General features: G+C 39.8%; 3 protein-coding genes across 3 annotated transcripts; 1 reads left to right on the top strand and 2 right to left on the bottom strand.

The window, feature by feature from the left end:
• Positions 1 to 2,833: 2,833 nt before the first annotated feature.
• Positions 2,834 to 3,964, bottom strand: LOC129769345 (uncharacterized). Its single transcript, XM_055771560.1, has 3 exons — positions 3,846 to 3,964; positions 3,256 to 3,646; positions 2,834 to 3,199 (listed from the first exon to the last, which is right to left on the bottom strand). Exons 1-3 carry the CDS (start codon positions 3,852 to 3,854, stop codon positions 2,979 to 2,981), a joined length of 621 nt encoding a protein of 206 aa, XP_055627535.1. The 5' UTR covers positions 3,855 to 3,964; the 3' UTR covers positions 2,834 to 2,978.
• A 15,685-nt stretch (positions 3,965 to 19,649) lies between these two features.
• On the bottom strand, positions 19,650 to 20,549 carry LOC129767441 (histidine-rich glycoprotein-like). Its single transcript, XM_055768343.1, has 3 exons — positions 20,434 to 20,549; positions 19,929 to 20,355; positions 19,650 to 19,870 (listed from the first exon to the last, which is right to left on the bottom strand). The coding sequence occupies exons 1-3, from the start codon at positions 20,440 to 20,442 to the stop codon at positions 19,650 to 19,652; spliced, it is 657 nt and encodes a 218-aa protein (XP_055624318.1). The 5' UTR covers positions 20,443 to 20,549.
• A 4,215-nt stretch (positions 20,550 to 24,764) lies between these two features.
• On the top strand, positions 24,765 to 25,852 carry LOC129767442 (histidine-rich glycoprotein-like). Its single transcript, XM_055768344.1, has 3 exons — positions 24,765 to 24,884; positions 25,058 to 25,439; positions 25,504 to 25,852. The coding sequence occupies exons 1-3, from the start codon at positions 24,876 to 24,878 to the stop codon at positions 25,722 to 25,724; spliced, it is 612 nt and encodes a 203-aa protein (XP_055624319.1). The 5' UTR covers positions 24,765 to 24,875; the 3' UTR covers positions 25,725 to 25,852.
• Positions 25,853 to 26,137: the final 285 nt, after the last annotated feature.

Raw genomic sequence — 26,137 nt, 5'->3', positions numbered from 1 at the left:
GATAACAAATCCCCACAGATCGATTTCTACTTTTTTTCGAAATCACAACAAAAAAAAAAATGGGTGGGTTATATATGTATATATGATATAACCGCAAGGTTGACGTGGGACTGCCGTTGGCTTAGTAATCAATTGTACTTCAATTAGCAATAATCCCACCTCGGATATTCCTCATTGGGTACGATATGCTGCGCAAAGCTATATTTTGTATGTATTGATTAAATTATTGAAAAAACTAGTGAATGGATGAAACTATTTACGAATTCAATTGCAAACAAATCCCAATTTAAGCTTTATGGTAGTGGTTATCGCAGCAAATAGTTACCAACATTTTGCCTAATCATCAATCGGTATGCGTAAAAGTTCGGTGAGATGGCAACATGAAGAGATGACTTCCAATGCAGTCTTGAATAATCGAGCCCCATTTTTGTAGACCGTGATTGCAAAACGAATTCCGGAGTGTAAAAATGCTTAGGGGTATAAAAATATTACCGACTTGAATGTATCTGCAATTCCGATTTTCCCAACTCCTTTGTTTGGGAATCTGTATTGGGAAAACATATTCCGGTTTGCAAAAATGCAAGCGAGTACAAAAGTACCCGTGGTTTGCATCTAATTTGTTATGCCGATTTACACAGGCTCCATGGTTTAGAAGTCTGTGTTAGAGAAACATTCCGATTTACAGAAACGCAAGCAAGCACAAAAGTACCCGCAGCTTGCATTTATTTTCCAATACCGATTTCCTCAGGCTCCATGGTTTTAAAATCTGTGTTGGGGAGTACAAAAGTACCCTGTACTCGTTTGCGTTTCTTTTATAATTTTTACTTTCTGACTGTTTATTCTACCCAATGTGAATTTTAATTGGACTAACAACATCTAATACTATATGTAAAACATATGGGAAATCACTTTTCGAATATTTCTTCACTTTTCCAACTTTTCTCACTGTATGAACTTTCCTTGGGTGGAAATGAACACAACAAAACAGACAGCTTCAACCGAACGACAAGTTCTCGAGCTTTCTATTTGTGAAAATTGAAAGAAATCGTTCCATATATCAAGTCATTTTTAACACAAATGCCACCATATACAATTTTACACTTACACTTGTGCTAAATTTTTAACAATACACGATCGGTCATCGATATGAAATTTCACGAAGCAACCAACATTAATGTTTCAAATTTAAATTTAATTTGCTGTGATTAATCGTATCACAGCAAACCTTCCTTGCAATATTAAAAATACCCGCAACTTGCATATACCGTAATGCCAATTTCCGGCAGGCAGCTTGATTTTGATGTCTCTGTTAGTGAACACATTTCGGTGGGAACAAAAGCTTCCCCTACTTTTCTTTATTTGCAATGCCAGTTTCTCCCAGGCAGCTTGGTTTTAATGTCTCTGTTAGGAAGCAGCATGTGTCGTCAATTTCAACCAATCAGATGTGGGAACTTCCGTTAGAATAGGGGTTGAGATTTTTCAATTGTTCGATAGTTAGTTTCATGACATATATTATTCATTCAATATAAAAAATTGTTATGGAGTGCCGAAAACGATTGACGCAAAAACTTTATCAATCCATCAATCCATGACTGAGAAATACGCGTTTGAAATTGGACAATTTTCAACATGTGCTCGATTTTTCTTCCTATTTTCCCCAATATGTTCCTATTTGTACCCCAATATGTTCCCGAAAGACGTAATCCTACGTCAAAAAAAAATGGGTGGGTTATATATATGGTATAACCGCAAGGTTGACGTGGGACTACCGTTGGCTTAGGAATCATTCGTTTGTATTAATTAAATTATTGATTGAACGAAACGATTTTCGAATTCAATTGTATTCAACATATTTGCTGTGTAAGTAAAGATTTTGAACAAACGTCCTGTAATGTAAATCACCTTGATTTTGATGGTTGTATTAGGGGGCACATGTCAGTGTGAGCAAAAGTTCCTCCACTTGCATGTATTTGCAATGCCAATTTCCACAGGTTCCTTGGTTTTGATGGCTGTTGTTATAGTTAGAAGTAGGAAGGTAGAAGTCTGGCAACGCTGAATATTATGCCTGTCTTACGTTAAACCGTGTAATGATCGAAAAAGAGTATGATTATAGTTGAGTTTAGAAAGAGTTGTTATAGCATTGAATATAAAAAAGGCTCTCTTGGCTTTGAACAATCGAAGGAAGTACACGTAGCTTTTACTTCGTGAAAGGAATTATGGTGGACGAACCGGTCGCCTATTTAAATAAATTTGGAATTGTTGAAGGAAATATACTAGTGAATTAAATTATTGAATTACAAACTGTCGTGATTATGCGAATTCTTAAGCCCGTAATAATTTGTAACCTGATGAAACAGCTGTGTTGGGGAAACCGTAAATCATGCCAATCAAAACGGGGCAGTTAGGGCGTTTATGTAGCGTTTGCCATTTTACTGTTATTCAATTGCTTATCTCAGGAAAAATTTTATTAATTTTTTATTAATTGTGATGGATGCGTAGAAATATTTCCTATCAATTGATGCAAACATCTTTCCGATCTATTGAGAAATTTTCGAGTTATAAGCATTCAAAATCTTTAATGTTTTTCCTTCATGTTCTGTGTTTAGGTTTTCATTTTACATATTCTGGTTAGACGTAGCCCACGTCCAAAACTAAACTTACATAGAACTAAAGATTCTTTTTTCCTAGAGACACGTAAATCTGCAGAGTTGCCAGTTATCAAGAAACAACTCAATACCTAGAATAAAATGGCCCCACCTCGTGAGCATAATGACACTGTAGTGAAACAAAGATGAATTTTTCATTCGATCAAAATCCATTTTATTGCTGTCAACATACAGGCACAAAGTTGTACCCATGAAAAGAGACAAACTGACTAAAACTTTTCGACTTCGTCGACCTAACAAGTACTTATCGCATAATCATTAACAAACATGTCGGAGCTATTGGAATTCCGCCGCTCATCTCTTTCAGACACTTTAGTGTTTCAACACTTTTGAGTAGCTGGTGGCACCTTTGCCGTAGTAATCACCGCTGGAGTAAGCTCCGGCATAGTTTCCGGTATAACCATGGTTGTCGTGGGCCTCTGAGTGATGAGCATGACCAACATTCTTAACGATGGCATTGAATCCGTTGTGGTCATCAGCGGTATATTCTACGATACGAGTAGTTCCATCGGCTTCCTTGAACATGTATCCACCTGTGGAAAGATTCACTAATGAGAAATGTTTCGTTCGATAGTGGTACACAACATACCCTTGACAACATCACCATCGCGGGTTTCCCACTGCTTCTTGTGATCTCCGGTATGATGATCATTAACACCATACTCGAAGCTATATTTGGGATAAGCGTAGTAATCATGGTGATCCTTGGCGTATTCTCCTTTGTAACCAGAGTTGTACAAGTGACCATGATTTTGGCCACCGTACAGGGCACTATGTCCGGAGTAAGCGAGCTCTGCTCCATGATGGTTTTCAATCAGATCATGAGCTGCTACGAAGGCTGGATAGTGCACCTCTGGAACAGCATGAATAGCATGGTGACCATGTCCGACATGTGGATGCTGAGATACGATGGAAAAATGTACTGGTTCCACATGGCCGGCCTTGGCAGTCGCGGCGAAAATGGCGATGGCGGACACAAACTGAAATGTGGCGTTGATGATCAGTTGTCTGTTTTAATTTCAACATAACATATTTTTATTTTTTATGGAAACTCCAACTATTGGTAACCTCTGTACACTTCCGAAACAATTCAAATTGAATTCTATGAATTCCTTATAGGATTCAGTTAACGATTTTGCACAAAGCCAAATATTCGTATCACTTATTGGCGACACTCACTTTCAACATGTTGTCTTATTCCACGTGTTCTGCGATAGCACTGAAAATCTCCGAAAAGCTCGAAACTATTAGTCAACACTGGAATCTTTTCACTAGATCGGTAACCGTAAAACGACAACGGATATCTGATGCCAATCTGGGCACAGCCCATGGTTTTTATACCACCAATGACCAATAATTTCAAGATGTAGCAATGACGCGATTGCTTCGTCTTTCGTACGCACGAAAAATATGTGACGAATTAGAGGCAGAATTTTTTTCCTCTTAATTAAATTTCCAACCGTACCATACCGTAACATACGTCACCGAACTCATCGCCAGCACATAGTTACTTGGGCTGTCTTATGTGATCCTCGTATAGGTTTCACCTGTGTTTTCCGTCATTTAACAAAGAGACCGACGCGAAGAGCCATGAAAACTGATTTTCAAAAACGATGTTTTCACCGCGAAAACAGCGATACACACCAGACGCGTGTGTGTGTGTATTACGATCGACTACTTCACGGTAGTCGCGTGGTTGCTCTAAAAGACAACCCATAACCCAATTGGGGTTATAAAAAAATGATTGGTTGAACTTGAAACAGTTAATGAATTCCGCCCCGGGAAAATAAAAAGAAAAAAAAACATAACATGTTCGCTGAGTTCATTGGAACACCTGGTCGGATGCAATCAATAATTATTATTGACAGCTTGGTTGGAAAATGTTCGAAATCAGACGGTTTAAATGGCTAATTAAACTCTTATAGGTCATTGTGTCTAATCTAATTTACATCAACGAACTATTCTATTGGATGTTCTTCGTCATGTTTTATGTCTGTATATTTTTTGATGAATTCTCTATTGCATTATGCCATGCCAGTTGTATAAAAGGTCCATCCCCATTTTATCCTAGGACTAACTGTTTTTGAGGTCAATTCAATTCTGTATAGTAAAAATAATGTTGCGTTGTGGGCCTAATTAACGAAACACACAAAACAAAAGTGAAACGAGAAAAGCTATTTCGCCTTAATCGATTCTGATATATTTGATAATACACCTAGAAAGTGATAGAGTCCAATTCTCAATTATTCCGTAGATTCGCCAAAATCGGACGATCGTCAAATAATTACGATGCCACTGACCGCTTTTCTAGTTAAACTGAAAAAGTATTTAAGAAAAGAACAACGCGATTTTCACTCTATGCCATGTTACTTTTTTGACGTAGAACTTCGTCTTCAGTTTAGGGTACCAAATCAGAAAACGCGCTTTTATAAGATTGTTTTACTATTGATCCCTGTTTTTGCTGCGAACGGGTTTTGTTCCTAATTTTAAAGTAATTTAAAATGACAAAAAGCATTCTCATTTCGTTAACCTAAATGGATAAGCGTTCGCCTACAAAGCAAACGACCGTGGTCAATCGCAGGATCCTCTGTTGATTGATTTTTTTTTCAAGGATGGATTCGAATGAATTTGGTAACTTGAAGCCTCTATGAGAAAAGAAAAAATCAATCAATCTCAAACTAATATTCTCCCATTTTCCCAAACATATGCGTGGACCGCAACGTGTTTGCCCAAAAAGTGGACGACTGCGACTGCAGTACATCTTGTTGAAATATTTTAAAAATCGACATGCAATGAATATAGTAACGTAATCCTACGTCAACAACTAACGGCGATCATGTCACCTAATGTCTCGGACACAAATCTACAACCTTTTTCGAGTTGTTTTTTTTTTAATATTGGGATTATTTTCAAAACATCGATTAATAAAATAAGAAAAAAAAACTTTTTAAGTTAAACGGTTTCTTTGTGATTAAACATAATAATAATACAGATAATTTAGAAAATAGAAAATAATAGAAAATAATTAGGCAAGTAGCAGCGAGCAGTTATTATAACCTATCCTTCATTGATCAAGGACATTGTTGAGACTAGAATAAAATCGCGGGGCATATGATGAGACCATTAACTGTGGATAATGCAAATACAACGTGCCCCATGATTTTATTTAGTCGCAACAATGTCCTTGATTAATGAAGGAAGGGATATGATAACTGCTAGCTGATACTTGCCTAATTATTTTCTAGCTTTTAGTACATTATCTGTATTATAATTATGTTTAATCGCAAAGCTTTAAACGGTAGCTCAAAAAGTTTTTTTACTTATTTTATTTTCTAGTTTTTAGTACACTTATTGAGGAGATTGCGAAAAATACATACTACCTACCCTAATGACATTCAAATATACATACAAACAGGTCAAGCTGAATGAAACTATTTAAAAAAGTAATTGGTTATTTGGGGACTTCGGCCATCTTGGATTTCGATTTTTCATGATCTGCTATGTTCTACTAGTCAAGCTCTTTTTTTGATAGCCATATTGATGGGATTTTGGTAAAATTAATATTGATGAGATTTTAAGGAAATATGTGATCCGCCATTTTGTAACGGCCACCAACTTGGATTTTCAAAATCATGGAATACGTAGTTTTAAAACGACTGTAGAGATAAAGGTGTGTTCCAAATTTCAGATCAATCGGTCAACAGGAAGGGGGTTCAATTTCTTTTATTGTGGGACAGCGCTACAGACATGTTACAAACATACAAACATACAAACAGGGCAAGCTATAATATTCAAACATATCAAGTTAGTGGCTTTTAATATGAATATTAGCAAAAAAAAAAAGAACAAAAAAAGATTGATGAATAACCGGGAATATAACCGAAGATAACCGAAGGAGACCAAGGGCTGTTAACTCAGGATTAAAATGCGCTGTTAATTGCTCGTTGTTGAGAACGACATCTAAACACGCAACATTCTGCATATCCAAGTTGTTTTTCAGGGCCTCCTAGCAACATTATATTTCCCAAAAACATTATTCCCAAAGCAATAATCCACAAATTAGACTATACCAGCCATTCCATGCGAAACAGATATAGTGGTTCTCAGATTTCCATGAAAAGTAGTAGTTTTGTTCCTTGTTGCAAAATATTGAACCCGTATTTTTTATTTTTTTTTTTCATTAGGGTGTCCATTTTCGTTCTAGGGTGATTCGAAAAATCAACCTTTTCTCTTTTTATTCAAAAATTTATTTCTAGGACCGGTTAACTTTGGAAAAATCATAACTCAAAAACAAAAAAATAACGCTCTCTGATTTTTGGATATATTCTGTAAATTGATTTTAGCATGCAAGATGAAATATAAAAAATGGGTGGCTTATATCAATGATATAACCGCAAGGCTGATGTAGGACTACCTTAGCTTAGCAATCATTTGTTTGTATTGATTAAATTTTTGATTGTAAATTTAATGACAATCCTTTTACGTTTGGTATGATGCCTAGGACAAAATATGTGAACGGAAGAATTATCAAACTTATTTTATTTTACATTTCCCTCTGAAGTTTGCATATCTCAAGTGTATATATAGTGTTATATCTCGAACCGCGAATTCACTTGTTTTGGTGAACTTCAGGCACCCGATTTCGATTTTGACATGTACGTCGAACGCATATTGTTTAATCAATGGGCGTTATCGCAGCAAATGGTTATCAACATTTTTCCTAATCATGAAATGGTATGCGTAGAAATTCAGTGAGCTGAAGATATGAAAAGCACTTTTCGGAGTGCAAAAAAAAATTGCGGGTACAGACGTACCTCTGGCTTGCATGAATCAAAAACTTCAACTTCTACTTTTTATACTATAGAAGCTTTAAACTTGAAAGTTCATTTGCCTCTAGTGTCTGCACGGTTATTTAAGATTTCTAAGTTAAGGAGACCGTGTTGAAGGAACATATTGTAGTCTACAGAAGTACTCGCAGTTTGCAATTATTTGCTAAGTCGATTTCATCTTGTTTTTGAAGTCTGTGTTAGGCAAACACATTTCAGTCGGAACAAAAATACCCCCGACTTACATGTATTTGCAAAGCCAATTTACCCACGCTCCATGGATTTAAAGTCTGTGTTAGCGAAACACATTTCAGTCGGAACAAAAATATCCCCGACCTGCATGAATTTGCAATGCCAATTTCCTCAGACACCTTGGTTCTGAAGTCTGTGTTAGGGAATCACATTTCAGCCGGAACAAAAATGCCCCCGGTTTGTATGTTTTTGCAATTCCAATTTCCCCACGCTCCATGGATTTAAAGTCTGTGTTGGGGGAACACATTTCAGCCGGAACAAAAATACATCCGACCTGCAATAATTTGCAATGCCTCCGACTTGCATGAATTTGCAATGCTAATTTCCCCACGCTCCACGGATTAGAAGTTTTTGTTAGGGAAACATATTTCAGTCGGAACAAAATGCCCCCAACCTTCATGTATTTGCAATGCCGATTTCTTCAACGCTGCTTGGTTTTGATTGCTGTGTTGGGAAAACCGTAAATCGGGCCAATCAAAACGAGGTAGTTAGGGCGTTTAGATAACGCTTAACATTTTACAGTTTACAAATAACATTTATGACTTACGATAAAAGCGTTTCAGTAGTTCAATAGTTATGAAAAAAAGTTATTTCTTGAAATAAGGGGGAAAAAGTTGATTTTTCGAATGGAAATGGGCACTCTTATCAAAAAATAAAGAAATTTGGATCTAATACTTTGCGATAAAGAACAATACTTCCACTTTCTGCTAAAATCTGAGAACCACAATATCGGTTTGACATGGAATGCAAAAAATAAACTTATAATAAAAATTGCGCTGCGGTGGCATTAATACGTAAGTAGAGAAACAAAGTATTTCATACAATTTGGTCACCTTAATCCTGAACGTGTGTTTTCGTGTATGAATTGGATTATACAAACGTAAATAGTACCGTATTGAATAGAATATTCGTTACCACCTTCACGCATTCCATACAAAAGAATGTAATCTAGCATAATTTATCAATAGAACCTTTCAGCATCGATCGAACTTCTTCATCGACATTCTCTGTGGTTAATAACTCAGCGACAAATTAGCATTGTAGATCAGCGAGAGAGAACCTCGCTGATGTAAAAGAGAACCTCGTTTATCAAACTATGTGGCTAAACGCAAAATCGCAAAATCTGTCTGCAAGAGAGTGATAATCGAATGAAAAAGCAGATGAAGAGAACCGATCAAAGCAAAAAGTCAACATAGCAGGGCCGATAATTTTTAATATAATATATATATATATATATATATATATATATATATATATATATATATATATATATATATATATATATATATATATATATATTATTATATAGAGTTATGGCACTTCTCAGCATTGAGCTGGAATATTCACCTACCCCCGGGCTTCTTAAATGCCAAAGGGGGATTAGGCTCTGTGGTATCTTTTTTTTTTTGGCAGACTTATCTCACTTCTTAACTAGGCGAACCTAGCCAGAATTTTCACCTGCCCCCGGGCTTCTGAATGCCAAAGGGGGACTAGGCTCTGCGGAATGCACGTATCTGCATGCTCGTGCTGTTTCAGTCCTGACCGAGAAATTGTCGGACAATCGCGCAGGTGCTAAGGATGACCGACTTTTGGATGCCGGCCAATTCCTTCTCCATGTTCAACACCTTTAGCGCTTCCAGAAGTGTCTTCGGGACAATTCCAGTTCCAGAGAGAACGACTGGAACAATTCTTGGGACCTCCCTTAGCCCCCACAGTTCCTTGAGCTCCACGGCCAATGGTCGGTACTTGCAGATTTTGCGACCGTGGGTCTCCTCCAGATTCTGGTTCAGTGGAATAGCGACATCGATGATGGTGACTTTGCGGTCGCTCTTGTCGTAAACCATTATATCTGGGCGGTTGTGGTGGATCGAGAGGTCGGTCAGAACAGTGCGATCCCAGTATAGCTTGAAACGGTCATTTTCCAGGACAGGTGCAGGCAGGTACCGGTAGTTTGGTACGTTGTCTTCCAGTAGAGCACATTGGAGCGCCAGTTGTCGATGAACAATACGGGCCACGTTGTTGTGGCGCTCGGTGTAGGCTGCGTTGGCCAAAACGGGACAGCCTCCCATAATGTGCTCTATGTTTTCACCTGGTTGATGGCACATCCGGCAAATGTCATCAACGTCTTGATGCCAGACGTACCGCCTGCAGTTTCTCGTCGGCATTATCCTGTCCTGGATGGCTATCATGTCGGCTTCTACTACTGAAGAGAGTTCACCACGCGTTAGCCACAGATTAGATGCGGCCTTGTCGACGTGTGGCCGGTCCAGTTGATGGGGGTGGGCACCATGCACTGCCTTCTGCTTCCAAGCTGCAATCTTCTCCTCCACTGTCTGCAGATTGCAGTTGAGTTGGTACTCCGCTTGCGCCAAGTGCAGAGCGCTGTATCCTCTGTCGGCGGCGCAGACAGCCCGGTATAGCGCGTTTTGGTTGGCGCGTTCTGCGAAGTACTCGCGCAGTTGTCGTACCTGGGCAACACATAGTGCAGATATGTCGACTATTCCAAGTCCCCCTTCTTTGCGTGGCAGTGAAACTCTCTCCAGTGCCGATTGAGGATGGTGCATTCCGGCCTCTTTGAATGCTTTCCTCATCCTCCTCTCAAGGTCCTCTAGGTCAGTTTTGCTCCATTTGACTACACCAAAACTGAAGGTCAGCAGGGGAACCGCGAATGTGTTGATCGCGCGTACCTTGTTCCCCGCGTTGAGGAAAGTCCTCAGGACACAGTTCACTCGACTCAAGAACTTGTCTCGCAGCTCCGTCTTGATGTCGGAGTGGCGAATCCCGGTGAGCTGTCGGAATCCAAGATATTTATAGGATTCGCCACGAACCATGTCTCTTATGAACTCGCCGTCATAGACCTCGTAACCTCCGGATTCGGTAAGCTGCCCTTTCAGCAGATGGACACAGCGGCACTTGTCGAGGCCGAACTCCATGCAGATGTCCCTGCTTATGTCTTCGACAACCCGGATAGCTACACCTAGACGATGACGTGAATCAGCGTAGACCTTGAGATCATCCATGTAGAAGGTATGGGTCACTTCTTCGTGGGCGCCGTCGCCATACCTTATTTTATAGCCATGACCGTTTCTATTGAGCGTCCTACTGAGGGGGTTCAGTGCCAGACAAAACCAAAGCGGGCTGAAAGAGTCGCCTTGGAATATCCCCCTCTTTATCTGCAGCGTTCTAGACTGCAACACATTTTCCCCATCACTGAGGTGCAGAGACGTGCTCCACTGCCTCATCGCATGCTGCAGGAACCTAACGACGACGGGATCAATCTTGTATAGCTCCAATACCCGGACGAGAAACGAGTGAGGTATGGAGTCATAAGCCTTCCTGTAATCGATGTAGGCCATACTTAGGTTCCGCTGGTTATATACCGCCTGGCCGACTATGGCTGCGTCGATGATGGCCTGGTCTGTGCAGCCATGCGTATTTTTCCTGCATCCTTTCTGCTCTTCTGCGATGATGTGATGCTGTTCGCAGTGAGCAGAAACTTTGGCGGTAATTATGCTGCTCAGTATTTTGTACAGACTCGATAGGCACGATATCGGTCTGTACTTTGATGGGTTCAATGTGTTGCTGTCTTTCGGGAGGAGGAATGTGACGCCACGGGTGGCGAATTCAGGAAGGTTGTGTGGGTCACGTAGCACCTTGTTGAAGCACTCAGCTATCTTTGGATGTGCGACGGTCAGCTTCTTGTGCCAAAAGTTTTGGACACCATCGGGGCCCGGTGCTGCCCAGTTCCTCAGGTACCGCGAGGCTTCGCGGACATCGTTCTCTCCGACGATGATAGCTGGCATCTCTCCAATTTCACCACAACTCTCCTCCTCCCGTCTTAACCACATTTGCCCGTCGCGATGTTCTACTGGGGTCTCCCAGATACCAGCCCAGAAGTTCGTCACATCGCTAATATCTGGCAAACCTTCGCGGTAGTCGGGCTTCTCGTCGCTAATGTGGTCGTAGAACGCTTTCTCGTTATCTCTGAACATCCGATTTTGTTCCTGGCGCTTTGCAGAGTCAGAGTAACGTTTCAGCCGTTTTGTAAGGACGCTCAATTGCTGTACCAGTGTGTCGAGTTTTTCCGTCAGCTGGTGAGCTCCCAGCTGGCGAAGTTCAGTAGGCCGCACGATCACAGCAACTTGGCGACATAATTTCGCCGATCTGCTGCCTCTTTTGTACGCCATCAGTCTTCCAATTGCGGCGCGCTTGTTTAGGATCCGTTGCTCCAATCTCCTTCGCCATGGAGGCTCACGCCTTTCACGGAGATGTTGGAGCAGTCTGCCTCTTGGCCTAATACGGTATCCTAAACTTTTGGCGGTCGCCACAGCAGCACAGTAAACTTTCAGTTGCAGCTCCTCCATGTTCTCAGCATCAACCAAGTGCAGCGGAAGAACGTGCTCGTTCATGAGCTTTACTGCACTTGTCAGCCTGCGGGAATGCTGCAACTTCGGGATCCTGGGGCGCGACAAAGGGTCCGTGTCGCGGAACTGTGAGATCGCCTCGTCGTAATGGAAGACCAGATCGCGTAGTAGTTGTTGATCTGGCTGTGGGTCTTCCGGCTCAGGGGGTTGTTGTACTGTGGCCTCCACTGGTGCTGATTCGCGTGCCCCACTCGCGAATGAATTGCTCAGCCGTACTGAACTTCGTCTCGACACATCGCTTGCTCTGCTTGTTCTGGAGCTTAGTTCTCTCTGCACCTGCTGCTTGATCTCGTCGACTTGCGTTTGGGAGAGCATGTTGTTGCGTACTATCGCTCTACGCCTCGCGTTCATCGCGTTCTGATCAAGCCTCCCGACGAACTCTGGATACGCTTCCTCGAACATTGTTAGTATTCGAGGGCGACCGCTCATGTCCGTCTCCAAAGCAGTGCAGATGTAATAGGCGCGGATCACGAATTCATTCATTTCGTGTGTCCACATGATCCGGCGCCTAGTGGTACCCACAAGTGTGGACGACTGTCGTCTGGCAGTCGCAACACGCCTCGTAGGCGCAGCGTTTCGTTGGTGATGTCGATGGCTGCTGTTTCCGTGTGGCGGTAGCTCTTCGGGTTGAACCCGGCTGGTGGCCCGCTCTTGCACCTCGCCCTCCAGCCGCTGGCCGCTCGCTCTTACTCCCGTTCCAGGACCAGCTCCAGTTCGGGGACCCTCCTCGGGCGATCGCATTCTAAGTATTCTTCGTGAACGTAGCTCCATTTTCTGGGTGTATCTCCTTTGCCCGGGAGACAGCGGGTTGGCAAGGCCTCCATGACCCGGGAGGCCTTCCCCGGGAGAGATATAGCGCTCTGACTCGCTCGCACCCCCTCACTTAGCCACTTTCGACACCCGTTCTCGGAGCCAAGACCAGGTGTGTGTTTCCAGTTCACGCCCGATCTAAAAATGTCGTCATATGATCTTCGTGGAGGCGTGAGATAGGAACATTTGAGACCAACGGGCAGGCTCCTACCCTAGTGTTGATCCCCATTTGAGAACCATATGCATATGAGAACCATATGCATATATATATTTTTTTTTGGCAGACTTATCTCACTTCTTAACTAGGCGAACCTAGCCAGAATTTTCACCTGCCCCCGGGCTTCTGAATGCCAAAGGGGGACTAGGCTCTGCGGAATGCACGTATCTGCATGCTCGTGCTGTTTCAGTCCTGACCGAGAAATTGTCGGACAATCGCGCAGGTGCTAAGGATGACCGACTTTTGGATGCCGGCCAATTCCTTCTCCATGTTCAACACCTTTAGCGCTTCCAGAAGTGTCTTCGGGACAATTCCAGTTCCAGAGAGAACGACTGGAACAATTCTTGGGACCTCCTTTTTTTTTTTTTTTTTTTTTTTTTATTCTTTTTTTCTCTTTATAATAGTGTCTGCACAATCATCGTGTTCTAATTATGGTGATTCAGGAACCGTCGCACTATGTTACACGTTCCAAGAATCACCGCTTTCTGCATAACCGCAAGCTGCTCTGTTACTTGCAGCTCCTCCAATGACTGCGTGAGAGAGTGTGGAACTAAACCAGTAGCAGAGATCACTACTGGTATAATACGGATGCCTTTCAAATGCCACATTTGTTTTAGTTCTTCTGTCAAGTCGTGATACTTGGTTATCTTGGCAGCAAACGTAGATTGTAGATTGTGGTCTAACGGTACTGCAATGTCTATTATCAGCACTTCTTTCTTATTTTTATCGTAGACCACAATATCAGGGCGATTAGCTGGTATTCGGACATCCGTAATAATCTCGCGATCCCAGTACAACTTGTAGCAGCTATTTTCCAAAACCGGATCCGGAATATACTTGTAGTAGGGTACCAACTGATTTACCAAGTTGCGTTTTGATGCTAGCTGTTGATGAACAATCTTGGCAACCGAGTTGTGACGATTGAGATAAGCTGATTCGGCTAGCGCTCCACAGCCGGCTATGACGTGTTCTATCGTCTCTCCTACTTTATTGCACTTTCTGCAACAGTCAACAACGTTTTCGTGCAAGATGTACTTCCGGTAGTTTTTGGTCGCTATTATCCGGTCCTGGATGGCTACCATAAACCCTTCTGTTTCAGAAAAGAGTTCACCTCGCACCAGCCACGTGTTCGATAATACTTTGTCGATATGCGCTTGCTCTAAACGATGGGGGTGTGTCCCATGAAGTTCCTTTTGCTTCCATGATGTTGTTTTTTCTTCTATGGTCTGCAAATTGCAGCTAAGTTCGTACTGCTCCTGCGCCAGATGCAGGGCACTGAATCCACGGTCCGCTTCACAGACAGCGCGATAGATATCGTGACGGGTCTGACTTTCCACGAAGTAACTCCGCAACTGCTGGATCTGGGAACTGCAAAGCGCTCTAATGTCAGTGACACCTCTTCCTCCTTCAACACGTGGCAAGGTGAATCTTTCTATGGACGACTTTGGATGGTGCATACGGTGCTTTGTGAACGTCACTCTCATTGCTCTTTCTATTGTTTCTAAATCGGTTTTCGTCCACTTCAGCACCCCGAAACTGTACGTGAGTAAAGGAACGGCAAACGTATTGACGGCTTTGATTTTTTTGCCGCCGCAGAGGTTTGTTTTCAAAACCTGGTTGATTCTGATCAAGAATTGTTCCTGGAGTTCCTTCTTGATTTTTGTGTGACAAATCCCTTTCAATTGCAGAAATCCCAGGTACTTATAGGATTCGCCTTCCACCAAATCTTGAATCACTTCACTCTCGTTAATGCGGAATCCTTCAGTCTCCACCAATCGTCCACGGTGGAGCTGTACTGCCTTACACTTTTCGATTCCGAGTTCCATCCGCACATCGGAACTAAAGTCGCTAACACACTGTAGAAGACTATGTAGCGCTTCTGTTGATTCCGCAAACAGTTTCAAGTCGTCCATATAGAAGGTATGGTTTATTGTCGTTGTTCTGTTGATATGGTAGCCATGGCTGCTTCGGTTGAGTGCTCTGCTCAAGGGGTTCATCGCAAGGCAAAACCACAAAGGACTGAATGTGTCACCTTGGAATATTCCCCTGCGAATATTGAGAGTTCTGGATCTAAACATAGTTGTTCCGTCGGTGATACTAAGCGAGGTACTCCAGTTTACCATTGCGTGTTCCATAAACCTGATGACGCCATCATGTATCTTGTACATTTTTAGTACCTTTATCAGGTACGTATGCGGTACTGAGTCGTATGCTTTTTTATAGTCAATGTACGCCATACTCAGGTTCCTTCTGTTTCGGCTTGCTTGTCCGACGATGACTGCATCGATAACGACTTGATCTTTGCAGCCCCGCGTGTTCTGTTTACAGCCTTTCTGTTCTTCTGTTAATATTTCGTTAACTTCGCAATGGTTTTGTATCTTTTTATTAATCACCGACGTAAGTAGCTTGTACAGGCTCGTTAGACATGTTATTGGCCTGTACTTCGCCGCATTCGCTGTGTCTTGATCCTTTGGCATCAGATGAGTAATTCCCCTGGTCACGAACTCCGGTGTTGTTTGGGGATTTTCTAATACCTTATTGAAGCACTCTGCCATTCGCCCATGAGTTGAAGAAAACTTTTTGTACCAGAAATTGTGCACGAAATCTGGTCCTGGCGCAGCCCAATTCCTGGAATATCGAATGGCTTCGTTGATATCATGGGCGGTTACCATAACGGCAGGCATTGCTTCAAGTCCGTTTCCATATTCCTCTTCTTCTGCCAGCCACATCCTGTTACTTCGGTGTTGAATAGGGTTCTCCCATAAGCCTGACCAAAACTGGGTAACTTCGTCAATCTCAGGAAGACCACCATCGTAATTATTGCGTTTCTTTTTGATGCGGCTGTAGAACTCCCTTTCGTTCATACTGAACATACGATTATCCGCATGCCTTTTCGTACATTCCGTATAACGTCTTAACCTTTTTGATAGAGCATTCAACCGTTGTACATGGGTGTCGAGGATCTCAATGATGCGGTTTTCATTAAGATCAGAGAGCTCTGCCGGCTTCACAATTTCAGCAACTCCACGAATCAGCTTTCGCGATCGACTTCCCCTCTTGTACTGCGTTAGTCGACCGATTTTTACTCGGAGCGTTTGGATACGACCTTCCAGGCGTCTCATCCAAGCAGGTTTCGGTTTTTTGGAGAGTACGCGGTTCTGTCTATCGTCTTGGTGAAAGGTGCGCATTCCTAACGTCCGTACAACAGCTACAGTTCCACAATAAACGATAAATTGCAGCTCCTCTAGATTCTCTACCACTTCCAGGTACACAGGTAGTACTTCCTGGTCGAGTACTTGGACGGCACTCGTTAGTCGGTGGGAATACTGCAACTTCGGAATCTTGTGTCGGGTTAAGGGGTCCGTTCCGTAAAACTGGGTCACTGCTGCATCCATGTGGAAAGCCAATTCGTTCTTTAATTGACCTCGTTGTTGATCCTCTGCCGGCTCTTGTCCTCTAGGCTCATCCACTGGATCCGGTGGTGGTGCAATAGATTCGCGCCTTTCACTAGCGAACGATGCACTCAGCCTAGCAGAGCTCCTTCTCGACATATCGCTCGATCTTCCACTCTCTCTACGCAGTTCTCGTTGCACTTCCAACTTGATGGCCTCTATTTCAGCCGAGGACAGCATGTTGTGTGACAAAATCGCTCGTCTCCGTGTGTAGAGCTTATTCCGATCTAGTTGGCCGGCAAATCGTGGGAACTGCTCGTTGAACATTTCCAGCATTCTTGGTCTGCCGGACATGTCCGTCTCCAATCTTGTGCAGACATAATAGCAACGAATCACGAATTCATTCATCTCTCTCGTCCACATGATTCGTTGCCGTTGGCGGCCTGTCAATGTGAGCGACTGACGTCGTCCAATCGCAGCATCATTTGCAGGTGCAGCATTGCCATTGTGATTTCTTGTGCTGCGGGTTCTGTTTAGCGTTCGGTTTACGGGCTGAGCCCGATGACTAGGGGTCCGCTCTTGCACCACTTCCTCTAGCCGCTGGCCGCTCGCATGTACGCCCGTTCCAGGACCAGCTCCAGTCCGGGGGCCCTCCTCAGGCGATCGCATTACTATAATTCTCCGATTTCTCAATTGCATTATTGGTAGTTTTCCTTTTCCCGGGAAAACACGGGTTGGCACAGGTTGCTTCTTAGAGTCCTCAACCTGCCTGAAGGACGGTATCTCAGCCGTTCCTAACCTGGAATACAGACGCTGTTGTGGGCCGCTCCTAACATGGAGAACAGACGCTACACTAGTCCCCCTTCCCTGTTTGCATACGTTGCATACGTTGGACGGTATTATTATTATTATTACTAATAACTTAGCGGTACTTGATAATTATATTGCTATTGCTATTTACTACTACTATTACCCATTCCCAATTTAGGGTGGCCCGAAAAATCATTTTTCCCCTTGTTTTTCAAAAATGACTTCTTCCAACAATTCATAACTTTTAAATTACTGGATTAATCGGTTCATTTTAAATTATGATAAACTGGATGATAAACATATCAAATTAAAGCCAGTTTGCTAGGAATCTTTGAAAACATATTACAAAAATATGACCGTGATATGAAAAAATATGGATTTTGTTTTCGTAATCATTGTTTGTATTTGCTTTCTGTAGTTTACATAGTTTAGGGATCAAGCGAGCTACATTTTAAATATTTTTTATTGAAAGCTGGGTTTTTTTTTGCATAGCATACCCGAAAATCAGAGAGGTGTTTTTTCCGTTTTCTTCAAAAATCTTTTTTTTTCTTTTTTTTCCCAAAAATTACTTTTACCAATAATTCATAACTAATGCACTTTACTAGTTTTCTTTAAAAAATATTACACTTGCAAAAAAAGGATTTTGCCTTCGTTATTAATGATTGTATTTGCTTTTCATAGTTTATTTGGTCAACGAATTAAGGGCGCTATATTTTTTATATTTTTCCTTGAAAGCAGAGCTAGTTTAAAAAGTTTAATAGTGGGAACATTGATGTGTTTTAAGTATTTGAAAACACCGAAAACCGATCAAACTGTTAAAAGTGAATGTTACGGAAAACAATTGATCGAATTGAACCGAGCTCTGCTCCAAAAACGACCGAAACTTCCCAAAGGCAACGCAGGGAGAGTTTTATTGATGACAATGCCCCGTCACACCGAGCAAGACGAGCCAGAAAAACGGTTGAGCTACTCTATTGAGATAAATGCGATGGGATACGCACTCGTTGTACAGCGCTTAATTCATGTGAAAATGTAGGAAAATGGCGCAAAGTTTAGTTTGGCACAAAACACGATTTTTTTGCGATGCATTTATGATATATGAAAAAAAAGTGAAGCTTCTAATGGAGCATAACAGTTCGGCCGAAAAGTTTATAAGATAACACAGCAAAACTATTTTTGCAAAATTCAATTTTATTATTCGACATAATTGCCTTCGAGGGCGATACAGCGATTATAGCGATCATGCCACTTTTCGATACCATTTTTATAGTACTCTTTCGGTTTTTCCTCAAAATAGGCCTCAGTTTCGGTAATCACTTCACCATCGGTTTTAAATTTCTTGCCAGCGAGCATTCTTTTCAGATCTGCGAACAGAAAACAGTCGCTGGGGGCCAGATCTGGAGAATACGGTGGATGCGGAAGCAATTAGAAGCCCAATTCATGCAATTTTGCCATCAATACACGAAATTCGGATTTTTCCATTTTGTTTTCACAATAACAAAAGTTGCTTCACCCTCAATGCTGTGACTCACGAACCAATCGACCGATTGCTGTCAAATTTTAACACGTATCCATTGGAAGATGGTGCTTTGTGATAGTCAAGTAGATTTTTACAAGAGGCGCCACCTAGACGACAACCGTATGAACTTTTCAGCCGAACTGTTATATGAATAATGTAATTGACAGGAAGTGGAGAAAAATGAGAAAATTATACAGTATATGGATATACAAACTCTCACAGAAGGTGAGGAAAAAACTCTTGAGTCTTTTACGTAAAAATTCCCACATTTAGTTCATTTAATGTAAACATGGCCTAGAACATTCCCATAATTTCCCTGTACAATTGGTTCGATTTTATTCAATATATTAAAATTTAGAGGGATTCAATTGTTTTGCATTAATTTCATACTAACCCTTTATTAATTCGATAAGACACTTGATTGATGGAATGAGGAACATTTAATACTGAGTCGAAAAGGTTTCAAGTGAAAATAAAACTCTGCGAACAAATTAATCGAAGTGAATACGTTCACTACTGTCATTCCCAACTAGTTTGAATGATTATAAGAACAAAGTAAAATAAATAGTATATTGGTTTATCAAAACAACAATTTATTGTATTCAACTTATTCTGTTTGGTGATCTAGTGAAGAAATAATATGACTAAAACTTTTCGCCGTCTTCGAGCTAACAAGAACTTATCGCAAATTTAAAAAAAACCAAACATGTTCTCGCTGACATTTAGAAAATTCTCAGTGTTTCCAAACCTTCGAGAAGCTGGAGGCATCTGTATCGTAATAAGCTCCGCTGGCATAAGCTCCAGCGTAGTTTCCGGAATGACCGTGAATGTTGTGGACTTCTGGGTGATGAGCATGACCAACATTCTTAACCACAGCATTGAATCCGTTGTGATCATCAGCGGTGTATTCTACGATACGAGTAGTTCCATCAGCTTCCTTGAACATGTATCCACCTGTAGGAAAAGAATTACTTTTAAGATTCGTTTCGTTTGACAAGAACGCACAGCATACCCTTAACAACATCACCATCGCGAGTTTCCCACTGCTTCTTGTGATCTCCGGTGTGGTGATCATTTACGCCATATTCGAAGCTGTATTTAGGATACGCATAGTAATCATGATGATCCTTGGCGTACTCTCCCTTATAACCTTTGTTGTACAAGTGGCCATGGTTCTCGCCACCGTACAAAGCACTGTGTCCGGAGTAAGCGAGTTCATGGTGGTTATTCAGCAGGCTGTGAGATGCTACGGCATGTCCAACTTGGTGGTGGTGGTGGTGGCTATCGTAGGAGACATCAACGTGAGATGGATAGTGCACCTCTGGAACAGCATGGTGAACAATACCGGCATGTGGATGCTGGGCTACGATCGAATATTGCACAGGCTGAACATGACCGGCCTTGGCGGTGGCAGCGAATATGGCGAGGGCGGACACGAACTGAAAAATTTGTTTTAATATATATGTATTCATTTTTCTATTGCTGTATTTGTTTTAGTGAAACATTCTTTCGCCTACTTTCAACATATTGTTTTTTTACTGGTACAACGATAGCACTGAAACTCTCGAAAACACTCGAAACTATTAGTCGATACTGATTCTTCACAAGATCATGAGCCGAGAAGCAACAAATGATATCTGATGTCAAACAGGGGTTCCACCATCGTTTTTATACTTCAATGATCAAAACATTTCGACGTTAGTGTCAACGCCAATTATTGCTTTGCCGCTTTCCTGTACATACGATAGACAGGTGACGATACATAAACGGACAATAACTGTTGCCACCAAATTAAAGGATATTTTCATTTAATTACAACCACTTCTGTTTCCTGCAAATGAAAAGCCGATGTTTGGGAGCGTTAAAGCGTATAATATTATTCATTCAAATAACACCATTTATAATTGTTTATGTTGGAAGTAGCAGTTATATGCCCGATGTTCGACCATAAATTGTTTTTATAATCCAATAATACGAATTCAAAGCAAAGTGAAGCATTTTTCAACTTAATTGATCTCGATTATCTTCTCCTTGGTAAAAATCTGCATTGTAATTGACAAGTACCGCATATTTTTGACTTCTTATCGTCAGGAATTTCATTGAGTTGCATTATGTGGCTCATAAGAAAGAAATTCACCAACAAATTAAAACCATCTTTTAACGAACAACGAACATTGTGAAATGAATATCAATAAATCACGATTAGCATATGAAAAATAAACTCTTCGTGAATTTTTGTATAAAATTCATTTTTATACTAAAAATCCCAACGAAGCTCATTGTTTTGCTCACCAAAAGAGAAACCTGAGTTTAGTGGTGAAAATACAAACTTTGGAATTTAAGTTTCTAAGAACATGTAATATGTGATTTGATCCTATTTTTGAATCAACGGTTATATTAAGCGGCATCCTTATTGCAAATGAGATTATCACTAACCAAATAGTTTTTCGAAATACATGGTGATTCTCCGTGATGAAAATTTGATTTGATAAGCGGTTTGATATTGGTCTGAATTCAAATGACATACCAACTCGACTGGCCATTGGCAGCATTATCTCAAATTACAGTGAAACGTTGTGGGTGTAAAGACATTGATCATTTAAGCAACTTTGCATGCTTGAAATATTAAAAAATAGACTACTTTCGAAAAAGAGCCAAAGTTTTTTTTCCTAATTTTATTTCTCAAATATTATTATATCTACAAAACGATGATCAAAGAATGCAATGTAGGAAATCGTATACACTGTATTATGAAAAACGCCAATATTTTTTGTTGGAATAAAACTGAAAAAAAAAAATCATGTTTTCTTCGAAAAATATCCCAACAAATTCAAATTAAATGTCAAGATAGCGATATAGTGTATGCGACAAAACTTTGGATCTTAAATAAAATATGAACTTTTATCGAAGACGTTAACATTCTATCTTCTATTACAGCCATTCTATGCCAAACCCATATACTGGTTCTCGTATTTTCGTGAAAAGTGTTAGTTTTGTTTCTTATCGCAAAATACAAGATCCATTTTTTTTTTTATTTATTCGTTAGGGTGACCAAATCCATTTTAGGGTGGTACGAAAATCCTTTTTTTCTCTATTTCTTTAAAAATGTCATTTTTAAGAAATTCATAACTTTAGAACTTTGAACTTTTTTTCAGATGACCGACACATCAAATTTAAATCAATTGGCTAGTCTTCCTTGAAAAAAAAAAAATTAAATAAATAAAAATTTGGATTCTGGTTGCATAGATCTAGTGGCATATTAATATTGAACGAAGATTGAAAACATGTTGACATTGAAAAAAACATAACTCAAACAAAAAAAATATAGCATATCTGTTTTCAAACCATGTAAACTATAAAAAACAAATACATTCAAAAATTACGAAAGCAAAATACAGTATTTTTCGCGTAATATTTTCAAGAAAGACTTATTGGCTTTAATTATTATATCGATGATTGGAATCGGTGCAGTAGATCAAGAGTAATGAATTTTTGTGGTGGAAAAAAGACCATCGACCAACCAACTTTGAAAAATCATGACTCAAAAATAAAGTACTGTAGTATAAAAGTTATAAATTTTTGATAAAAATCGTTTTTGAATAAAATGAGAAAAAAAAAAGATTTTTCGGACCACCTTAAAATGGAAATAGTCTCCAAAAATAAAAAAAGGTCTAATATTTGCGATAAAGAACAATTCTACCACTTGTTAAAAGGAATATATGGCATTTTCGTATCGATAGTCCTGGAAAAAAAATTTTTGACTCGTAAGATTTTTGTGTGCAAATTATCGCATTTAACATGTTATTGACATATTTGGCAAAGTGGAACATGTCAATTGCTTTAATTTACACATAAGAAAGTTAGATTTAAATATTAGTAGTATTTTTTCAAACAAAACATGAAAAAGATGTTGCTGGGAAAACTCTTTCCCTGTAGTTGTGACTTTCTTCCGATGGTTTTTATGGTTTTATGGTTTGTGCGATTTTATTATCAAATCGGTACTTAAATCAAACAAACCCTTTGCACAAATAATGAACTCACACAAAAAGAGTCACACAAATGGGGAATCGCGCAAAAACCGTCCGAACAAAAACAGGTTTGCCTGTATTCTATTCATGTGATTTTTATTCAGATTTTAAAAAAAAAGTTGTTTTTAAGAAAAATTGGTTTGTAGCTTTAATTTTTTTTTCTGTTCAATGATTTTTTTTTTTTGGTAAATTTGTTTGATATGTTTTAATAAAACACAAATAATTTCCTACATTTCAATCTTAAACCAACATTTTGTAGCTCTAATAGCTTTTGAGTGAGATTTAATGAATGAAAGTCTTAACTCTGTCGGTTAGAGAATGAAATGTAGGGAGCTATTCAAGTTATCAATAAAAAAAGATCGAACAAATGAAAAAAAAACGAAATTAAATTGAAACAACATTATTTTGAATATATTTTTTTTCTCAAGAACATGTTTTTTTTAAAATCCTAAATAACAATTATATGAATAGCCTATATAATTACCGACAAGCCACCTACACATCGGCAGACGAGAACTGCTATAGGGAAAATGTTTTCTTAACAACAACTTTTTTTTTATGATTTCTTAGAAAATCACTTATCGCGATGGACATATTCTGCTAGTTTTATTCTATTATGCAACATGTCAAACGCGAGAATTTACACACAATAATATTACGAGGAGGTTTCCAGGAGTCTCAATAAAAATGCCGTATATTTCAAAAACTATAAAACATAGAAAGTTGGCGTCTACATCAAAAGTTCATATTTTAAGAAGATCTAAAACTTTGTCGAACACACTATAACGCTATCTTGACTTTGAAGAAAATTGAAATTAGTTGTATTTTTTCAAAGAAAACATGAGAAAGTTGTTGTAAGAAAAACTTTTCCCCTGTAAAAATACCCATCTTCCAATGTATGGATATATGTCAATATGAAAATTGTAAGTGTTGTCCATATTTTTTTTTGAGAATTGCAAAAAGATACGTTTTTGAGAAAACTGCATTTAAATAAAAAAATAAAAAAATATTTTTCCTATATTTCATTATTTGACCAACATTTTGTAGGTTTTGTAAAAAATAAAGAAAAAAAAACTTTGGTCTGCTTCAAAAAGTAGTTTAATCCTTCTTTGAATATTTTTAGTATGCAAAATTGGTTAACGTGTTGACTGCCACGTCAGTCATCGGTGACTGACACCGAGCTTTCCATTCAGGTCGCGTCAGTCACCGGTGGCTGTAAAACCGCGTGGCACTCAACGTGTTAAATGACCAATGTCTTTGCACCCAAAACGTTGCACTGCTATCTAAGGTGATGCTGTCAACTCCTAAGACGAGTTGACATGAAATTCGTCATATATATCAATGGTATTCAACTTTCTGAAGGTATTTGACATTGTCAACGTAATTTTATTCACATAGTTGACCAGTGTGTTTTTTAAAATTCCATTACGTAATAACACGTTTTGTTTTATTTTTGATTGGCCCACTCACACAGGTATCAGCGCATATTGGAGGAATAATCATTTATGAAAAAATTCTTCGATATAAACTAGAATCCAATTCGAAGCTTCCACCAAGATAAAAACGATCGTGATAGGAGCCGTTAGCCACCCGGTCACAAAAATCAATCTAACGAATTCTACCTATTCATACTTTCAAGAAAAGTCTGATATCCTTAAGATAATAATCTATGATTCATTTACTTCTCCACGAATAGTCACTCGTTTATTGTGTGTACAGAAAAGTTGACAAGCAATTATGATGCTGTCATTGGAACTGGAAAAGTTTCGAGCGGTGTGGTATAAAAACCATGGTAGAAGCACTAATTGACATCAGATATCCGTTGTTGCTTTACGGGGCACGATCTAGTGAAGAGTTTCCAGTGTTGACTAATAGTTTCGAGTGTTCACGGAGATTTTCAGTGCTATCGCAATACACGTGGAAATAACAACATGTTGAGAGTGAGTGTCATCGAATGGTTTCTAAAGAATTTCTTTTCTGTGTTATTTGGAAGGACTTTTATTAAATTGGTGAATGAAAACGATGAAATAGCCGTAATATTTGAGTTTAATCGATACGAAAATGTGAACCAAGTGTGAAGTAATTTTATAAATTCATCGCCGTAAAATTTCAGTTTGTGCCCGTGCTCGCCATCCTCGCTGCGACCGCCAAGGCCGGTCATGTAGACCCAGTGCATTTTTCCATCGTGGCCCAGCATCCACATGTTGAACATGCTCACCATGCTGTTCCAGAGGTCCACTATCCAACTTACGTAGCGGCTCACAATTTGCATGGTAACCACCATGGAGCTGAGCTCGCTTACTCCGGACATAGTGCTTTGTACGGTGGTGAAAACCATGGCCACTTATACAACACAGGATACAAAGGAGAATACGCCAAGGATCACCACGATTACTACGCTTATCCTAAATACAGCTTCGAATATGGAGTAAATGATCATCACACCGGAGATCACAAGAAGCAATGGGAAACCCGCGATGGTGATGTTGTCAAGGGTATGTTGTGTACCACTATCGAACGAAACATTTCTCATTATTGAATCTTTCCACCTTTCCACAGGTGGATACATGTTCAAGGAAGCTGATGGAACTACTCGTATCGTAGAATACACTGCTGATGATCACAACGGATTCAACGCTGTGGTTAAGAATGTTGGTCATGCTCATCATCCAGAAGTGCACAACATTCACGGTCATTCCGGAAACTACGCTGGAGCTTATGTCAGCGGTGATTACTACGACAATGATGCCTTAAGCCACTCGAAGGTGTGGAAACACTGATGATTTTCAAGATATTCCTAAAGTCGTGTTTGTTATTAAATTTGCGATATGTTCTTGTTAGCTCGATGACACCGAAAAGTGTTGGTCATATTGTTTCTTCACTAGATATGTAATGCAGAGAACAAGTAGATGGCAATAAAGTGATTTTTGATAATATATGTGTTTCTATTTTGTTAATATAAATTTATCATCAAAAAGTGAGCCGTCGATAATTTTCCCATTTTCTCTAGATTTGGAGCCGTTATTCACATACTAATAGTTACACGAACTGATGTAAAAGGTTTAAAGTCATATTGATCGTCATATTTCATGTTTTTGAAATCTGTCAACAATATTCAATTCAAAATATCAGAAAAATCATGTAGCCACAAATTAGTTTGTACTGAAATTGGTGGATTTTTTACAATAAACAA

Source organism: Toxorhynchites rutilus, chromosome 2 (assembly GCF_029784135.1).
Source record: "Toxorhynchites rutilus septentrionalis strain SRP chromosome 2, ASM2978413v1, whole genome shotgun sequence".
NCBI classification, from domain to species: domain Eukaryota; kingdom Metazoa; phylum Arthropoda; class Insecta; order Diptera; family Culicidae; genus Toxorhynchites; species Toxorhynchites rutilus.
Note: the sequence above shows the minus strand (reverse complement) of the source record. Positions and strands in the feature narration are given on the sequence as shown.